This window comes from Diorhabda carinulata, chromosome X (genome assembly GCF_026250575.1).
Source record: "Diorhabda carinulata isolate Delta chromosome X, icDioCari1.1, whole genome shotgun sequence".
NCBI lineage: Eukaryota > Metazoa > Arthropoda > Insecta > Coleoptera > Chrysomelidae > Diorhabda > Diorhabda carinulata.
The window spans coordinates 13,571,961-13,590,057 of NC_079472.1; the positions used below are offsets into that span (position 1 = coordinate 13,571,961).

The 18,097-nt window shown below is 30.9% G+C and overlaps 1 protein-coding gene across 1 annotated transcript in view; it reads left to right on the plus strand.

Annotated features, from left to right (window-relative positions):
• Nucleotides 1–908: 908 nt before the first annotated feature.
• Nucleotides 909–18,097, plus strand: part of LOC130901613 (GAS2-like protein pickled eggs) — an 87,282-nt gene continuing 70,093 nt past the window's right edge. The window contains exons 1-2 of the mRNA XM_057813099.1: nt 909–1,381; nt 17,765–18,024. Coding sequence (XP_057669082.1) covers nt 17,857–18,024 — 168 coding nt within the window. The 5' untranslated portion in view covers nt 909–1,381; nt 17,765–17,856. The remainder of the gene's footprint in view (nt 1,382–17,764; nt 18,025–18,097) is intronic.

The window sequence follows — 18,097 nt, forward strand, 5'->3', positions numbered from 1 at the left end:
GCCACGTTTAAATTTAGCTGTCCAATATACTACGGTCGTAAATGAAAACTCGATATTCAGTTGTTTTCATTTTCAAACAGAAACTATGTGACAACAATGGCCGAGTTTGACGTCCTCAAGATTGTAAATTACCCTTGTATTGGCAAGGTATTGTATAAGAGAACCTCAACCAAGATTAATAGGATTAAGATCGGGATGTTATGGTGGAAATCTCATGTATGAATGCATTATTCTATCCTGCAGAAACTATGACTAACCGTTGCTCTCACGACAACTTTTATTAATGTTATCTGACAAAATTTTTACGTACGTTTCGTCCAAGTACATAATTGGTCGATAATCTTAAAGATTTTGTTTTTATTCTTCGTTAAAACATTCTTCACCCACATATCATTTTTCCAACTACACTTTTACGTATTCCAAGGTCTTATCGTATCTAAATTAAAGTCAATTTCTATTGAAAAGTCGGATAGATGGATAGACAACAAAGATAAATATCCTAAAACGGAGAAGGTACAATGGTTTTCACTAAATCGATACACTCTAATCAGTTGTGTAATGATACCGTTCGAGACTCGTAGTAAAATAAACGGATGGGGTCTTTTCCCATGGTCTATAACATATGAAACGTTCCACAACTTATAAATTGTTTAACAATATCCCAATCTATCCAAACAAAATTTTTGTATTCATATTGTACCTGATTAATTTCTTATTTTGTTTGTTATACTTTATCAAAGTATCTTTGACAGATCTGTCAAGAAAAAAACGTTCGTTATCTGGGCACTGGAAAACGTAAAAATTTGCGATTTGGGCAAAAAAGAGGGGGATTACGGTAGGTTTTATTAGAACCGATAGAGTCCCATCTCTATTTTACCCCAATCGCATGCGAAGGGTAGGTTCGGAGCGACGTGTCAAACTGCGATAGTATACATATAATGTGGCGAACATGCTACAACCGTCCGTGAAGAAAGTGAAACTGAAACGAAAATGAAGTTAACCCCGCGGCGTTTCGATCTATTATAGAAACGAATAAACAATCGGTTACTTATCTCTCTGAAAAACAATAGGACGATAAAGCGTCGCTGAATTTATACACCGTGGCCGCGTACAAATACGCTACGATGATGGTGTGGAGCGAGGTTACTGGGATGGATTAGGACAACGCAAAACACAAAGTAAAAGACTATCAAGAAGAGAGGTTGTGTCTCACTTGTTTTCTCTCCTGTTATGAGCGTGGCGCGCGTGAATTAGATACGAATCTACGTGATAATTTCAATTTCGGCTTTTTTTTTCAAATTTTTTGTGTCTGCAATTTTTTTGTATTGAAAAAATAATAAAAAGTGTTGTAATCAACACGACGAGGGATAATTTTACATTGGTTAGTAGTTTTTTTTCTAATTAATTTTTTTTTATTTGTCGTAGTTTATCTTAAATTATTTGTACGATAATAGTATACAGAGTGGCATCTCAAATGTTGTATTCATTTCAACGTGATTGAAAATGTACATACATTAATTTTCATAATGATTTTTGAACATATTTCTTTTTAAATATATTTTTTTTATTATTTGAATAATAAATAAAAAAAAATGGAGAGAGTACGATTTCCGTGGCGTCGCGATTTAACACGGTTTAATTAGGCCAAAATAAATCAAAAATGAAGAATGAAATTTTTTGATATCTCGTTTAGTTTTCGAGATATCGATACTTAAAGTTATAATCAAAAGTTAGTTCAAAATTCGCTTTATTGAGCAGATGGCGTTAAATACTTCGTTTCAAATGAATATTTCATCACTTCAAATTCATTATGAATCTTGTAATTCAAAAAAAAAATTTTTTTTATTTAATTTTTATATTATTTATTTATAAAATAAAAAAAATATTTAATGATAGTTTGAATATTTATTTAGTACTTTAATGTAAAAATATCCTCTTTCGAGCAAAAAGTACGTTATGATTGCTTCCAAAAGTTATTTATTTTCGTTTGTTTTATAATTGAAGGGGCGAGGGAGCGAAGCCCCCCATAAGAAAAAAAAATAATGAAATGAAACTAAAATAATTCTCACGCGAAGAAAATTTTTTTTAGACAATTTTGGCTGTAAAAAATTCACGATTTTTGAACTTTTCAAACTCAAAGGGCACAACGAGAAAATTGAGTTAGGTTAGATTATGTTAGGTATATAAAAATATTAAATAAAAATAAATTTTTCCAACTTCAAGTATCGATATCTCGAAAACAAAGCGAGATGTCGGAAAATTTTATTCTTCATTTTTGACTTATTTTGGGTTGATTTACAAAATGGAAAAAATTTTCAAATTAATTCGTGTATGATTATAAAACTTTTTCCGAGTAGGATTTCTTGAAAACCAAATTATTTTGGTAAAATTAGTAAATAATAATATGGATTGTATTTTTAAAACATTTTTTTTTCACAAAATATTAGTTAAATGGATTAAATTAATCTCTTATATTGTTATAAAATTAATTTATGATTCTTTTTTATTAAAATTATACAAATTTTCATCAATTTTCGCTAATCTACATTCAGGGCCGTTCCTACCGGTGGGGTGTTACGTTGCCGATTTTATACAAATTTAAATTGAAAAAAAAATAAGTAATTTGAGAATAATACGAAAAATGCAAACTATTAACAAAAAACAAACATCACTTTATTGCTAGACGAAATCCCAATTTTTTTTGTATTTGTGCAATTTTATTTTCTAGGAATATTTCATTTAATTTTTTCTACCTTCGTTATAATATTAAAGTTTTTTTTTTATTGATAGGCATTCATAAAGAATTTAATTTCTGTATAGGTCAAAAAGCGTGAAAAAAGTACCGTTGCGGTTCATTTTTTCACGCTATTGCGTTAAAAAAAGTGTCATTTTTAACCCCATTAGAAAATTGTTTTATGTGAAAGTCTTCAAAACTTTGGTCGATTTATTCCAAACTGGTAGGGACCCTTAAGGTAAATAACGACGTAGACATCAATAAATACTCGAAATTCATTGCATATTTGAAAATTTAAAACATTTGCTCGTGAAGAAATTAATAAGTTTCTGTTGCAATAAGGTGTGACAGCAAAAAAATTTGATGTAAATAATACCGGAAATGTTTTAATTATCCGTATACCCGAATATTCATTCACGATATGTCCAACACGTTCTTTGATATGTTTGAGGTCTCAGCTATCTCAATCAGCTTCACTCTAGGGTTATCCGAAATTATTTTGTGGACTTTTTTGATGTTTTCGTCGGTGACTGCCTTTTTGGAGCGTTGACTGCGTACATAATCTTCAACGGTTGATTTTCTTGGAGCAAACTCCGAATAACCAAAAATATTTATGCCATCAGCTTATCAGCCGATTCTCCGCGCTTTGAGGTTAGATCATCAGGCTTAATCTACTCGGCTGATTGTCGATTGGACTGCTCAGAATAATCAATTCGCTGTTGTTTTTAATCGATATCGAACTCGCACGACAAATACTTTGAACAAAGCTTCCTTATACCCAAATATTCATTCGCGATATGTCCAATGCATTCTTTGATATGTTTGAGGTGTCAGCTATCTCAATTAGCTTCATTTTAGGGTTATCCGAAATTACTTTGTGGACTTTTTTGATGTTTTTGTCGGGGACTGCCTTTTTGGAGCGTTGACTGCGTACATAATCATCGTAGGTCGTTTTTTCTCTTCTAAATTTGTCTTCAACGGTTGATTTTCTTGGAGCAAAGTTCGAACAATGTTTATCAAACGAAGCTTTGGCTTCAATAGTAGTTTTTGCCAAGAAGCAGAGCTATATTAACACTCGAAATACCGTTTTTATAAATTTTTTCAAAATAACAAAAGTTGCTTGACTCAAAATGCCATAATTTACAAACTAATAGTACGACAGCTGTCATATTCATGTCATTTTTAAGGTTAGAGTTTATCACATCGATGCAAAACTAGTAGCGACATCTATATGGCAACAAATTTTTCAGCATTCCTAATACATATTGCGTGATATGATGTATAGTGGGTTGTTATTTTTAAAATTACATTGATTCGACAATATTATATAACAACTTATTCATATAGTTATTGTATTTATTGATGAAATAAAAAAAATATAAACGATAAACAAATGGCACAACCTACACTTATTTATGAATGTTATTTAGATTCTGACGGATTAAACATTTTTATGGTTAAATTATATAAAATATAATTTTGATGAAATTCGAAAGATAGTAAAGAAAATGAAAAGGTTTTGTAATTTCAATTAACTTAATATTCTTATGCAAATTATTTATTATTACGAAGTAGGTGGACTTTAAACAAAAATGGATAAGTGACATTTATTATAAAATTATTGTTATGATAAAAACCTTCTGTTGACGATGCAATTAAATATAAATTTATTTACTAAACAGATGCAAATATTTAAAGGTCACTACCGTAAAATATCAGATCTTTATTGATAAAATTGGGCGTGTTGAGGGTTATGGTAAATGCTTTTATTAACATTAAATTTGACTCGAATGTATTTTGATTCATTTATCTTATAAAATACGAAAATGACGACACATCTTTAGGACAGCTCTAGGAATTGAAGAAAATTCAAATGGTTATAAATATTGATGGAATCCTGAAACCCAAAAACTAATTGACAAAAATGAAAATTAAAAACAAACAAAGAACCAACACCTACAAATAATACCTGCACATGAATGGGATATAGGGATAAAAATTGAAAACGAAAAGATACAAGTGAAAGTTTGCACTAAAAATCGGAAATAAAGAATGACAATCAACAAAGACCTGAGAGCTGCATCTCCCCAACACTTTTTAAAATATTTGTTCAAGAAATTCGAGGAATGGGGATCATAAACGACAATGACACCTGTTTATACAGGGTGTCACACGGCGAGTTAAAACTATCTGTATATGGCAAAATACTTATAGTAAAATTATGAAAATTTCCATGTTTGGGTTTTCGGATACGATATTTTTAACTAAAATATTTTCAAAGATGACTGTTATTTTGTTATTTTAAATGGAATACCCTGTATATTAATACATTTTTGAAATTAACTTAAAATTTAAGTATACTTTTGTCTGAAAACTTTTTTCGAAAAATGCATACTTTTTGAGTTATTAATTTTTTTGTAAAAAATTTGACCGATGCAGACATAAATTATTTTTTTTTTCGATGATACCCTTAAAGATATGAAAATGACTTCTGTTCGGTTGCTTTCAGTAAATTCAAAAGTATTTGAATCTATATTGAACAATGTTTCATTTTATACCGGGAGTGTATAAAAAGTGTTCAAAGTTTAACTTCATAAATATCAAATTTTATAATTTTTTTAAATAGAACCACCTGGTTTTTTCTATTTTAGTGCATTCAGGGGTAAAAAATAAGTCAAATTCATGTATACTTTCTTATTTCTAAACTTTATCGTTATCCTATTACAACTTTTAGTCGTTTCCGAGATATTTGAGGTTTTAAATTAATATTTTTATATTTTTTAACAAGTTTTGATTTTTTATGTATACTTTTAGTAGGCTTTGTAATAAATGACACTTATTTAACTGTAATTAGTCAATTGATACTTTCGAAAATCGTTAATCAATTTAATAATGAATAAATAAAATTTAGACCACACCTGCATCTCTAAAAATTTACAGAAAACGTTTAATATCTGGATAATGGTAAGGTTTCGGTATAGGTATACATGAATTTGCCTCATTTTTTACCCATGAATGCATTAAAATAGAAAAAACTGGGTGGTTCTATTTAAAAAAATAAAGAAATTTCATATTTATGAAGTTAAATTTTGAACACTTTTTATACACATCCTGTATAAAATGAAAAATTTTTCAACATAGATTCGAATACGTCTGACCTTGCTAAAAGCAACGGCACAGAAACGGTTTTCATATCTTTAAGGGTATTCTCGTAAAAAATAATTTATGAGGGTCTGCAACGGTCAACATTTTTACAAAAAATTAATAACTCAAGAAGTATGCATTTTTCGAAAAAAGTATTTAGACAAAAGTATACTAGAATTCAAAAATGTATTAATATATAGAGTGTTCTATTTAAAATAACAAAGTTATAGTCGACTTCCGGTAGAACCGGTAGTCGGCCATCTTTGAAACTATTTTAGTTAAAAAGATCGTATCCGAAAACCCAAACTTAAAAATTTTCATGATTTTACTATAAGTATTTTGCCATAAGTTAGTGTTAACTCGCCGTGGGACACCCCAGTTTGTAATATGTGCAAACTATGGAGATGACTTAAAATACACGAACGGCAAACTAGAGGAAGAATACGGAAAATGTGGACTACAGATAAACGTAGAAAAGACACAGCACTTGTGTAGAGAGAAGAATAGAACGAAAGTATAACTACAAAACAGCGAAATTATAACGAGATGTGATAACTATGAATATCTAGGAGTTATTTCTGACGAAGGAGAAGAAGATGATACAGAATGTAGAATAAACAGAACAAGAACAATAAGTAAATCTATGGAATACTGAAATAGGAAAACAACGAAAACTGAGAATCTACAATGCAATGATTACGTTGATATATGGACCGGAAACATGGAAAATAAAAGAAAAACTGAAGAAAAAAACAAAGAAACAACAGAAATGGACGCCTCAAGAAGAAAAAATAGAACGTCGAGGTTACATCGGGTCAGAAACGATGCAATAAAAGAAACTTATAGAGAAAAAATAATTGATTTGGTACGGGCAAGTGCTGAGGATGGTCCAATAGGTCAAAAACTTCTGAGACAGATAAATATACTTATTTCTTAATCTTCAATTATAATTCTTTTTCTTTTGATCATTTACATTTGAAATATTTTTCATCTCCAACGTGTATACATCAACACGTAAAGCCCAAGAAGTCATCTAAGCTTACGGCCTCTGAATGTGTTAGACAAGTCCATTGAAGCTTTTTGATCTTACAAACCAATTTAGAGCGTATGGTCCTTTGAATTTTTTCCTACCTTCATCAGAATCATGCTTTTGATTGAGAGTCCGAATAGACTTTAATGTTAACTTTTGTAACGATTAAGTACGTCTATAATCACGCTTTATATATTTCGTTATCAACTTAATCCCAGTACATAAAAAAATACTACGTATTGTGTGATAAATCATTGCCAGGATGTTATTCACAATTTTATAATAATTGACGATATAAAAATGAATCTTCAACGTTATATTTACTTATTCTTGAATGTTAGTTTGTTCGAAATTCTCCGAACTTGATTCAAATGGTAATGACATTAAAATTTCGATAGCCGCGGTTTTTAGAAATAGTTATTCTAAATTTTGTTGATTCATATCCACAAATAATAGATTGCAAACACAGATAGTCTATAGTTTGGAATAAATCCAAAGTTTCAAACATAAAGGATGTCTCTTTTTGTTTATGAAATGGCATCCTTTGGTTTTGACTCAAAGTTCAAAGTCATTAAAACCTTAGTAAAACCATTATTTGGGCTTCGGTGTAAAAAAAACTGCATTTTCAACATTTCCTATGGATTAACTTTTTCCTCGTAGGGATTGTGCCATGGATTTCAATAAATATTAATCTTGATGCTAGATGTGTTACCACCAAGCTCTTTGATCTTGGGGGGAGTTCGATAATCGGTTAATGCTGGTACTAAATTTTTTACTGCTTCTCTTGTAGCTTCCATCTCCAGCTAGGTGGATGACCTAAGCGCGCGAACCATCTTCAAGCGTTTCTTTTCCTCATCCCAGGTCTGCTTTAAACTTTTGTTTTCAATAATTTCACAACAATACCCCATAAAAACGTGATGCGAAAAATTATCAAAAGAAAGTAAAGCAATTGTACCCTTCATAAAATTAGAAACTAGTCTTAATAAATTGCGACATGTTTGAATTGAGGCGAAGGAATTTTATAATATAATTACCTATACAGGGTATTCGGAAACTTCTCTGCCAAAAGCAAATAAAAGATATTTATATTTATTGTGTTTTATTTTCTAAAACATCATTGATAGTCTCTCCGTTTTGTATGAAATTTATTTTGTTATATTAAAAGAATTGTTGTGGAATTAAAAAGTACAATGTATCATTGAATCGAATGTGGTATGTATATGTGATAGCGGGTGACGAGTTGAAGGAATTTTTCTAAAAATAGAATATTTCAACTTATTTTTAAATGGTTTAAACCGGCTTTGTTCATTTCCTAATGGAAATTGTGTATTTGGATTTATGAAAAGAGACTGGAAACAGGGTAGAATTTATATTGAGCTGAAGCTAACTTTGAATTTTTATCGATAAAAATATGATAATTTTCTAGATTCATAACATTTTTCTTTGCCAGAATCACTAGGTTAAGATTTTGAACAATAAAAGTAATCCTCTTGTTAACTAACTACACTACGAGTTAAAAGTTTTTGCCCACCCTATAGTTTGTTCCACAACTCAATCGGGTTAAGGTGGGGCGACTGTGACGGGACTTTTAGTAAATTCTTCCTTTCCGATTCTTTGAAATTCTCTTTCTCAACTTTGAGGAATGCTTGAGGATCAGGCGCTGACCAGAACCTACTATATTTTCTTTCAATATATTTTTAAAACTTTCTTTCTTCAAAATCCCTTCAATGATGACCAAGTCTCCAGTCGCCCTTCCTCCAAAAGATCCCCAAACCATCAACGAGTCTTCGCTGTGTTTTACAGTCGATGTTACTTTGACCAAAGCACAAACAGAAACTTCAAACTTTGACTCATAATTTCGTAACTCTCTCCCAATTTTTTTACCCAATGTAACCTCCTAATTTTATTTTAAAGTAATAACAGAGGTTTTTTTAGTGCCATTCTTCCAAAAAAAACCTTCTCTTAATCTCCTTTTCATCGTAAAATTACTGGAAGGCAGATTCCTAGATTCGTTAATCTGAGCTGCTATCTCTGGGTCCTTGAAAGTCTTTTATCGCTAAAGTTCCTGGTAGATGCATATTTTTTCACGTTTTAGTTCACTATTTTGGTTCAGATATTTCTACTCAATAGCCTGTTAGTCCAAATTAATGGACTTGAGATGAGCCTGGTGACTAGATGGGTCTTGTTCGGGTTAACGTTCAGGTTCCACCAACCGACACCATCTTCTTTTATAGTTTAACTTTGTCGAAGGATGTATTCTCAAAGCCTCCCATTGCAAAAATGACTATGTGGTCATGTATCCTCAACTAGCTCAGCTTCCATAAGAATTCATCTACTTCATATGTGGGTATCCTCCATTTAGATTAATAGGAACGGTATCTAGTGGAGATACAACTCTTCCTCAAGGACATCCTCTATTTGGACTGATAGAACTGTTATCTCGTGGATATGACACTTTCCCTTGTAGTGTGTAGTGGCTAGTAGTTGCGATATTCATCTGGAGATTATCTCATTCACTCCTCTAGTATTTAATGCTCTTTAATAGCCTCTTCAAAGGCACCTTCTATATTCAAGAATGCATATCTTCCATTTTATTTGATCGTCGATACATTGTGAATTTCGTTTGTTAATTTGCATCGATGAAATCTCAGTTTGATATGCATTTCAGAAGGATGAAGTGGTTGACACTGTTGTTACCAAAAGCTACTCTAATTATCTTAAGTAAATGTGGGGTTACTTGGTTAGTCAAGCCATATATGATCCAATATTCTCAATCTATTTCCCCAATATTGTTTTATAATTATTCAGTAAGCTGTTTTACTTTTAGTATAATAATTTTTTTTGTCTGCTTGAGTTGATTTTCTTGCTTTTTCGATTTTCCTTTTTTTCTATACATCTTTCTGGTTTCATTGTAATTTTTATTGTTCGATATCAATGCTGGCTCTCGATAAACACACCTCAAAAAGGTTTGAGGTCAATGCTGGTGTTCTATTGGTTTCTAGTTCTATTTTATTCAAAGCCTTCTGCATTCTGATCTCTCTTTCTATCAATACGGCTTCTGTGAACACAGATCTATCGGGGATCTCTGGAAATATTAACTGAAACTATAGAGAATCTAGAGCAATTGGACATATCGAAGGGTTTTGTGAGAATTTGGCATGCCGAGCTGCTAAATAACGACCGATCCATCCAGGTCGTTCATGACGAACACACCTCAAAAAGGTTTGAGGTCAATGCTGGTGTTCTATTGGTTTCTAGCTCTATTTTATTCAAAGCTTTCTGCATTCTGATGTCTTTTTCTATCAATACGGCATCTGTGAACACAGATCAATCGGGGATCTCTGGTAATATGAGCTGAAGATCTATTCGACAAAACTGCAAACCTGATCTACAGCTTATCTATATAGTATCTTCACAAAAATTTTAAGACCAAAGAGCTATTTACTCCTTAACAGCTTCTAGTCCTCTACGAGGTCCAGATTCGTCTAACTTTGGAATATTGCTCCTACATTTGGAGCTAGGTTGCCAAGCATACCCTGAGATTGCTCAACTTGATACAAAACAGAGCAATTTGACTTTTAGGCGATCCGGAGTTGACCTGGACAGTTTAGAACATGGAATAAAGGTCTTTGACTTGATTCTGTATTACCAAATGCTCTTCTGAACTGTACATAATTCCATCTAGAACAAATTACTCGAGCTTTCTCGAACTTGGATGTACTAATTCAAATCATGTATTTTTTAATTTTGTGTTACGTTTTGGTGTCACAAAATATATTTGTAATTTTCTTTCTTCTTGTATGCTCTGTTTGGTTTTTGTCTATTGGGATATTTATTTATTCTTTAAGCAATTTTAAAGCCTAACCTGGTTCTTAGTCAAGACATAATTGTGGCAATCATGACGGGATTATATCAATTCATTTACTCTTTAAATAGACAGCAGCTACTATAAGCAAAAAATAATAATAGGCCAGGTATTTAAACTTTTCCCCTCTGAATTATTTGATGCAACACCGATTTATTTGAAATTTTGACAGATGATAGGTGTGTATCCAAAAAGCGAAATCTACATGGTGTCGAAGTGATTATTTTTCATCCAAAATAATCGAAAGATCAGCAAATTTAAAGTAAACAATAAAGTTTTTTCGCCAGATCAATAGTTTTTAAGTTATTCGCAATTGAAAAGTACGATTTCTCGTCAAAAAACCGCATTTTTCAATAGTTTTTTTCCGTATAACTCTGTAATGATGCATTTTATCGAAAAAAGTGTAATGAACAAAAATGAAGCTTATAAAAAAACAAAGAAACTAAGCTATATTTTAAGATCTTAATGTTCTACCTAAAGCAAGTTATAGATACTTGAATAGCTTTTGTTTTACGGGAAAATGGTACATTTTTCAACAAAAAGTCATCGAATACTTTTTAAAGAACTTAGAAAGACCTTTTAAATGATTATTGATAAAATTCGTTTCGACTGAAATTTCAGTGAGATAGGATGTAAAATAGTTAAAATTAAAAAAAAAGTTGCACTAAAACTGATGACATTCCATTGAAAATCAAAATAAAACTTATTCCTTGTACCAAATACTTTATTTGGATATTATTTACGATATCTGAAAGTTTGGATGATTAGAAATGCATAATTTTGGAAAAAAATGAGCATTAAATAATATTTTTTTTTGAGTTTTCCAAAAATTTTTTTTGTTTAGTTTTTCTCTATAACTATAAGAGAAACAAAAACAAATAAACAATCAAATTAAAGAATTTTTCATGACGATTATTTTGCTTTTTTATTTTTTTTTGTAGCATAAAAATTGACGGAGTTATAACCAAATTAATCTGTCACTATAGTGCTAGGATCGCTTATCCACAGCCCTTTGACCCTTTATTAATAAAATGTGGAGGGTTTCAAGGCCCTTCTAACAAACATAAGCTTGTAGTCCTGAAAATTATCTTTAAAATGGTTTTTTTTAGGATGTGATAGCTTCAAAATTAATATAGTTACATAAAAAATAACAATTTGAAATTTTTGTTGTGAATTATAGGATATGAAAAAGTTTCAAATTTTGGCGCACAGATTTTTTCTGTTGATGTTAAGTTGTCTGTAGGTACATTTGAGAGTACCAAGAGATGATATAGTTACAATCTTAATAAAGGGGTGGTTCTTAAGGGGTGTCAGGGTGTAGAGAATGAAAAATCACTTCGTGTTTGAATACCAAAAGAATTAGGGGTTGACATAGTATAGACAATTAAAAATTACTTCAAGTAGAAACAAGAAACTTTGATACCAAAAAGAATGCATTTTGTTGTGAATTGATACCAAAAAGAATGCAAAATCTAAAAGTCGGCAGTCATTAGATTTATTTTTATTTCATTCTCTGCAAAGGGGCAATTTTTAAGGGTTGAATAATAAGAATTAATAACCAATTAAATTTTATTAAAACGCTATGAATTTTTCACAGTATAAATGAAATTGCAATGTTTCAAATCGTTAAAAGATTTTTTCCTACATTATTTTCATCAGAAGGGTAGTTTTTAAAGATTTTTAAGGGTTGATACTTCATAATACATAAATTTTCTATTATACAATATGTTAAGATATTTATGCTGCATAAACGAAAAACATTTGAATTGAAAAATAGTAGGAAAAACTATAATATTTGTATTCTTCGATAAGGGATGGGTTTCCAACCCTTAAAAACAATTTGCACACCTTGCGACCATGTAGATATGGAGAGTGAGATGAGCTTAATTCTAAATTTTCAGGAAAATCGGAGCTGCATTAAAGAATACGGAGGTTCGACACCATTTTTTTGAGCTTGAATGCCTGCACTAAAAGTAGATAGTAAACATTATAGACTATTAACTTTTATTTGCGAGTGAGTTAAAAAACTAGATATTCAATTTATTTGCGAGATTGAATTATAAAACGGCTTTAACTGTTTACGTAATGATATACTGAACTTTTTATGATCTTTACAAATGAATGTAAGGAATGGGAATCAACTTTTTTATTTTATATTCGCTAGGTATCCTTGTTGAATGTTGATAAGATAACGAACGTGTCTCCGTCAAGCAAATAATGAAACATGTTTATTATTAAAAATTTTCAAGTTTATACGTTGTGGATTATGATTATACCGTAAGGCGGATCTTGATATTTATTTTGACTAATGAATGTTGTCGATTCATCATCATTTTTTTCCGCTATTTTCACTGTTAAGAAAACGAGGTTTTTCCTTAATACTACGTGATGAATATACTATAATCATAAAAGATATCGATTTTACGTCTATATCAATAGATAAAGTATTTTTTTTGTAATTATTATTGACATTTCGACGTAGGTAATTTCGATTTTATCGTTGACATTGACAATAAGTCACCAAAAAATCAGTGATAAGTTTGGCTGGTAGATCTATAGAACTAGCAGATCCTGAATTTAGATACTTAGCTATTCGAAAGCAAAAAATGTTTTATTAAAGAGAAAATAATTATCCTGATCAACAGGTATACGATGTGGAACAACCAAATAGAATAAATTCTTTAATAAATACTAGTTATTTGTATGCCAAGGATTGAAAGTGCTACTTTGCTGGACGAGTTGCGAGCCGAGCGAAGCGAGGCGAGCAACAGACGAGTCCAACAAAATAGTATTTCAGCCGCGGCGTACACAACATTTTTTAGATGACGCATAAGAATGTAACAAGAATTCTATTTTATTTTATCTGGTTAAATTTTTCGATTTTTTTGCAGTGTACCCTTTGTTCTATTTCTTCAGGAAATTGATGAGTTTTGGATATTTGTTGATATGGACATCTTGTTTTATTGCGAGAGACACCACTTCATAAAGAGCTCGTACGGTTTTTCGTACCTTGCACGAGATTTATCCGGTAACGAATTAAGAACGGCCGCATTGCTTTTTTCTTTTTCATCATCATTCATTGTTATTCATTAATATAGACAAAACTTCGGATAAAACAAATAATTTCAGAAAATTAAAAATTTAAGGTTATGCAAAATTATCGAAGTGTCAACTGTCAAGTGGCTAGAGTCACTCCAGAACGTCCCGAAAGTGTTTTGCAGTATGGAACTGTCATTTTCACTACATGGAACACTCAAAACGCAACTTTCAGTATGTAAATGAATACAGAACGAACAACTTTCGAATGGCGTCGTCTAAAAAGAAAATAATTATCCTGAAAAAATTATAAATAGCATATTCGAAAAAAGGATAAATAGATACTAAATTCAATTAAAAAAAACATCAAACCGCATATCGTTATCTTTTTTCTCTATCTTAAGAAATATTTGAACGGCGAAAATTTTTCTTTAACCGTCTTTTAGCCCGATTCATCCAAACTCATTCGCCGTGAGTTTAATTATTGCTTTTTAAATTGTATAATTGCTCACTTTATTTTTTCATTAATGTATTATTTTTTTTGTTCAATCAATCCAATCAACAGTACACTGTCTTGCTCTTGCATTGTGGAATCTCATACAGCGCTCGTTCTCCCTTTTACCTCCCTTTTTGCACTAGCAATAACTGATAGATAACTGAATCCGTAATAAGTGTGCAAACAAGGTGTTTGTAAACTCTTTCAATCATAGAATCTGTTGTCGTGCGTATATTGATGTAAACGAGATTTTTCCTTCGGTTCAACAAATATAAATCTAAGCTAGTTAGGTCAGGAAACTTGGGTGGCCGAATAAATAAACTTCCACGTCCTAATCATTTATTAGGGTATATGGAATAAATAGCCGGGCGACCATTTATGTTGTATGAACATGTTTCGACGAATGGCTGAGGGTATGTCTTTTAAAATAAGTACTAATTCGGTTATAACAATAAAAACTTGATAATGAATACTGTTTATTTCTTAATCATATAAGAAACAACATTAATGTCAATGTCGATGTTCAAAATGCTCGCCATGAATGTCTATACCATCTGATCTAGTGTAGAAATGTCTTCTAACGTTCCTCTACATCTCATGCATCTTTTTAAATCATCTAAATGGATGGGTTTAGTTTTGTATATAATACTCTTGACATATCCTCTCAAACAAAGTCTAATGGCTTTAGATTAGGATTTCGCGCTGGCCATTCTCTAGATCCGCGCCTCACTATTCACCGATTTGGAAAAATTTAGTTCAGGTATTGTCGGACATTAATTTGGGCGATGCTTTATCTTGTTGAAACCATATTATAGTAGCAGGAACTTGTGGGTTTGCTGGATCAAGATATAAGCTAGAACTATTTTATTTTGGAGCAGCTCTAAATCTACGATATGATTTCCAACAATTCCTTTGCAATTTTTTTCATTAGTTACCAAAGTTTTTAAACTTATCTTAAAATTCAACTCATTTCCAGCGATATTTTCAGAGTTATGTTTTTTTATTTTGTAACCATTCGAGATACACTTTTCAAAATTCAAAATTTTCATTTATTATGCATAATTTTTGTTTACAAAGTTTTCCGATGCTCTCCCAAATCTAATGCACTCTCGATACGTTTTACTGCTCAGAAATTTTTCTTAGAAATTTTTATTTCATCGACTTTAAATAAAATTTTCTTTTAATTAGATATATTTCTTAAAAAATAGATTTTTAGGTCAAAATAGAAAACACAATGTTAAAATAATATAATCAAATAATGAAGATTTTTTTATTCCATAGTGAAAAGGTCAAATTGCGATGTTGACACGACTTTTGCATTACATCTATCGATAAATATAATGTATGTACATTTAAACATACACAAAATTGGCAGGTTCAAATTACAGTACAGCTCATTAAACAATCCTGCAAATAATACACCGCATTTCGATTCTTATGTAAAAAATGTAAATATTGCGCATTTGTTATTTACAGCAATATTAACAATAGCAGCGCTTCTTCTTCGCCTTAAAAATGATCTTTAAATCCTCTTTAATTACTTGATACAAAGTAACGCTTTTTAATCTATTCAATACGGCATCCATTTTGACAAATTATCACTGAGTACGGGGTATTTGAGATAAACCTTTGGCTTGATGATTAAAAAAATACCAAGGTTCTATTTCCGATAATTAAGCGGGTGCGTCTTGGCACGCTTTCCGTCAGTGGTTAAGGAATCAGTTTACCTGTGTAGCGGTTAGCCTAACTTCGTGGCTCACCTTTTAACTAATTCGTTGTTGGTTGCAATACCGAGAAATTGAACTAACAATAAAAAAATTACATATTTCACCTTTTTTATTGTAAATTAAATAAAATTGTTGTAGGAAATATAAAAATAAACAACCTTTTACAATTTTTAAAAAAATTACTTATTTACTATAATTAACATTTATATAAATTAAATTAAAATTATATTTACAATTAATAGTAGATTTATTTACTAAAATTAATATAACAAAATTTATATAAATTCAGTTAAAATTATATTTACAAACAATACACTTATGTACGAAAATTACAACTCCATATTTTTATGATAGCTTACGAAAAAGTCAACTAAGCACAAGGGGGCTTTATTTGGACAGGCCGGGTCGGGGTTTTTCTCTAAGGGATGTTCATTATTATATCGTATTCTAACTTAGATTAGAAAAATTGAGAATGGGATAAAGTGAAATCAGAAAAAATAAAAACAAAACCTTTTATGGAGAAATATATCCCAAAACTTGAAAAATAACTAAAAAAAAAACAAAACAAAGAATTTAAAAATGATTATAATTCTAAAAATGGCCTCAAAAATAAATGTTTGGTCCAATTTGCAAGAATCTTTATATACAACTCGCGAATTTATTTATCAAAATAGTTTTATAAAATAGACTGAACGAAATGTTGAAATTAAATATTTTTAATTAGAAAAAAAGTCAATTTAAGTGAACGATTTAGTTATTTAATTGTCATATTTGTTTTTCAACATGATTTTACTTATATACAGGTGGAATGTAAAAATTAATAGCTATAACAAAAGTAAAATCCACGAAAAATATGGTTCACTTACCTGAAATTCAATTTAAAGAAGGCATATTTTTACTTGTCCGATTTTGAAACGGTAGACGGCGTATTATACACTGTTTATTCGAGAATCATGGGTGTACAAAGCTGAATCCTTTGGTTGTAACGGATAGTTTTTTGTCGAGTCGTATAGTGAAGGGACACGTGCGCACCGGCACGCGTACCGTCAGTGGTTAAGGAATCGAGGAGAACGCCGGCAAGCTTTCCGTATTGAATGAGTTAAATAATCGAACTGAAGTGATAACACAAGTTCATCACCTCTGACTAACTTTATAAGTCGTTATCATTGTTAAAATCACTACTGTAAGACCTCTTCAATCGCTTTTGTGTAACCACTTCCATACTCCCTTCTCGCGTCGGTTTTGACCAGTGCTTGATGGGTAGTAAATTTATTTTGCAGCCTAATAACAATCCCAAGCATTCTCTGAAGCTGTGCAAAGAGTATTTGAAAGAATTGGCATGGTGGAATGTATTAATCATTTGTTGTAAGACAAATTGGACAAGGAAGTCGAAAAGCAGTGTCCTACTTTCACTCCACATCTTCGGAATATCCTGAAAAAGAAACAAAAACAAAACAAAATTTTGCAGTAAAAACATCGATAAATAAAAAATTTAAATATGTTACAAAATCCATCGAATTTATGAGCAAAAACTTTTGACCGGCAGTGTAGATGAATGTCGACAGTTCTAAGAAGCGGGTAATTCAAAATTAACTCGTCCTCGTAAACAAGACGCGAATGAAATAACATCAGTTAAGATTATGTCTAGCCACTCTGTAAAATCGTTATCTGAAACTTTATTATTCAATTTAAATATCGTTTAGAATGATTTATTATCAAATAATTGTTTTAGGTTATAGAAAGTAACTAAAAGTCGTAAATAATGTCGAATTGAGCAAGTTTATATCGGTTACGGTTCGAGTTTCTTAATAATACAAAATCGAAATGGCGCTACTCGAAGCAAGGCCTTTTAGACCGTTCAAATCTAGCGAAGAGTATCTCTACGCGATGAAAGAAGATTTGGCAGAATGGTTGCAAACTATGTATCCACATCTGAATATAGCTGTCGATAATTTTATGGAAAAATTGGAGACTGGCGTGGCCTTATGTGAGGTGAGTTATAATTTATAACATAATAGAAAAATTTTGGGCGTATAGACGTTGAAATTTTGGACAAAAAGTTTAT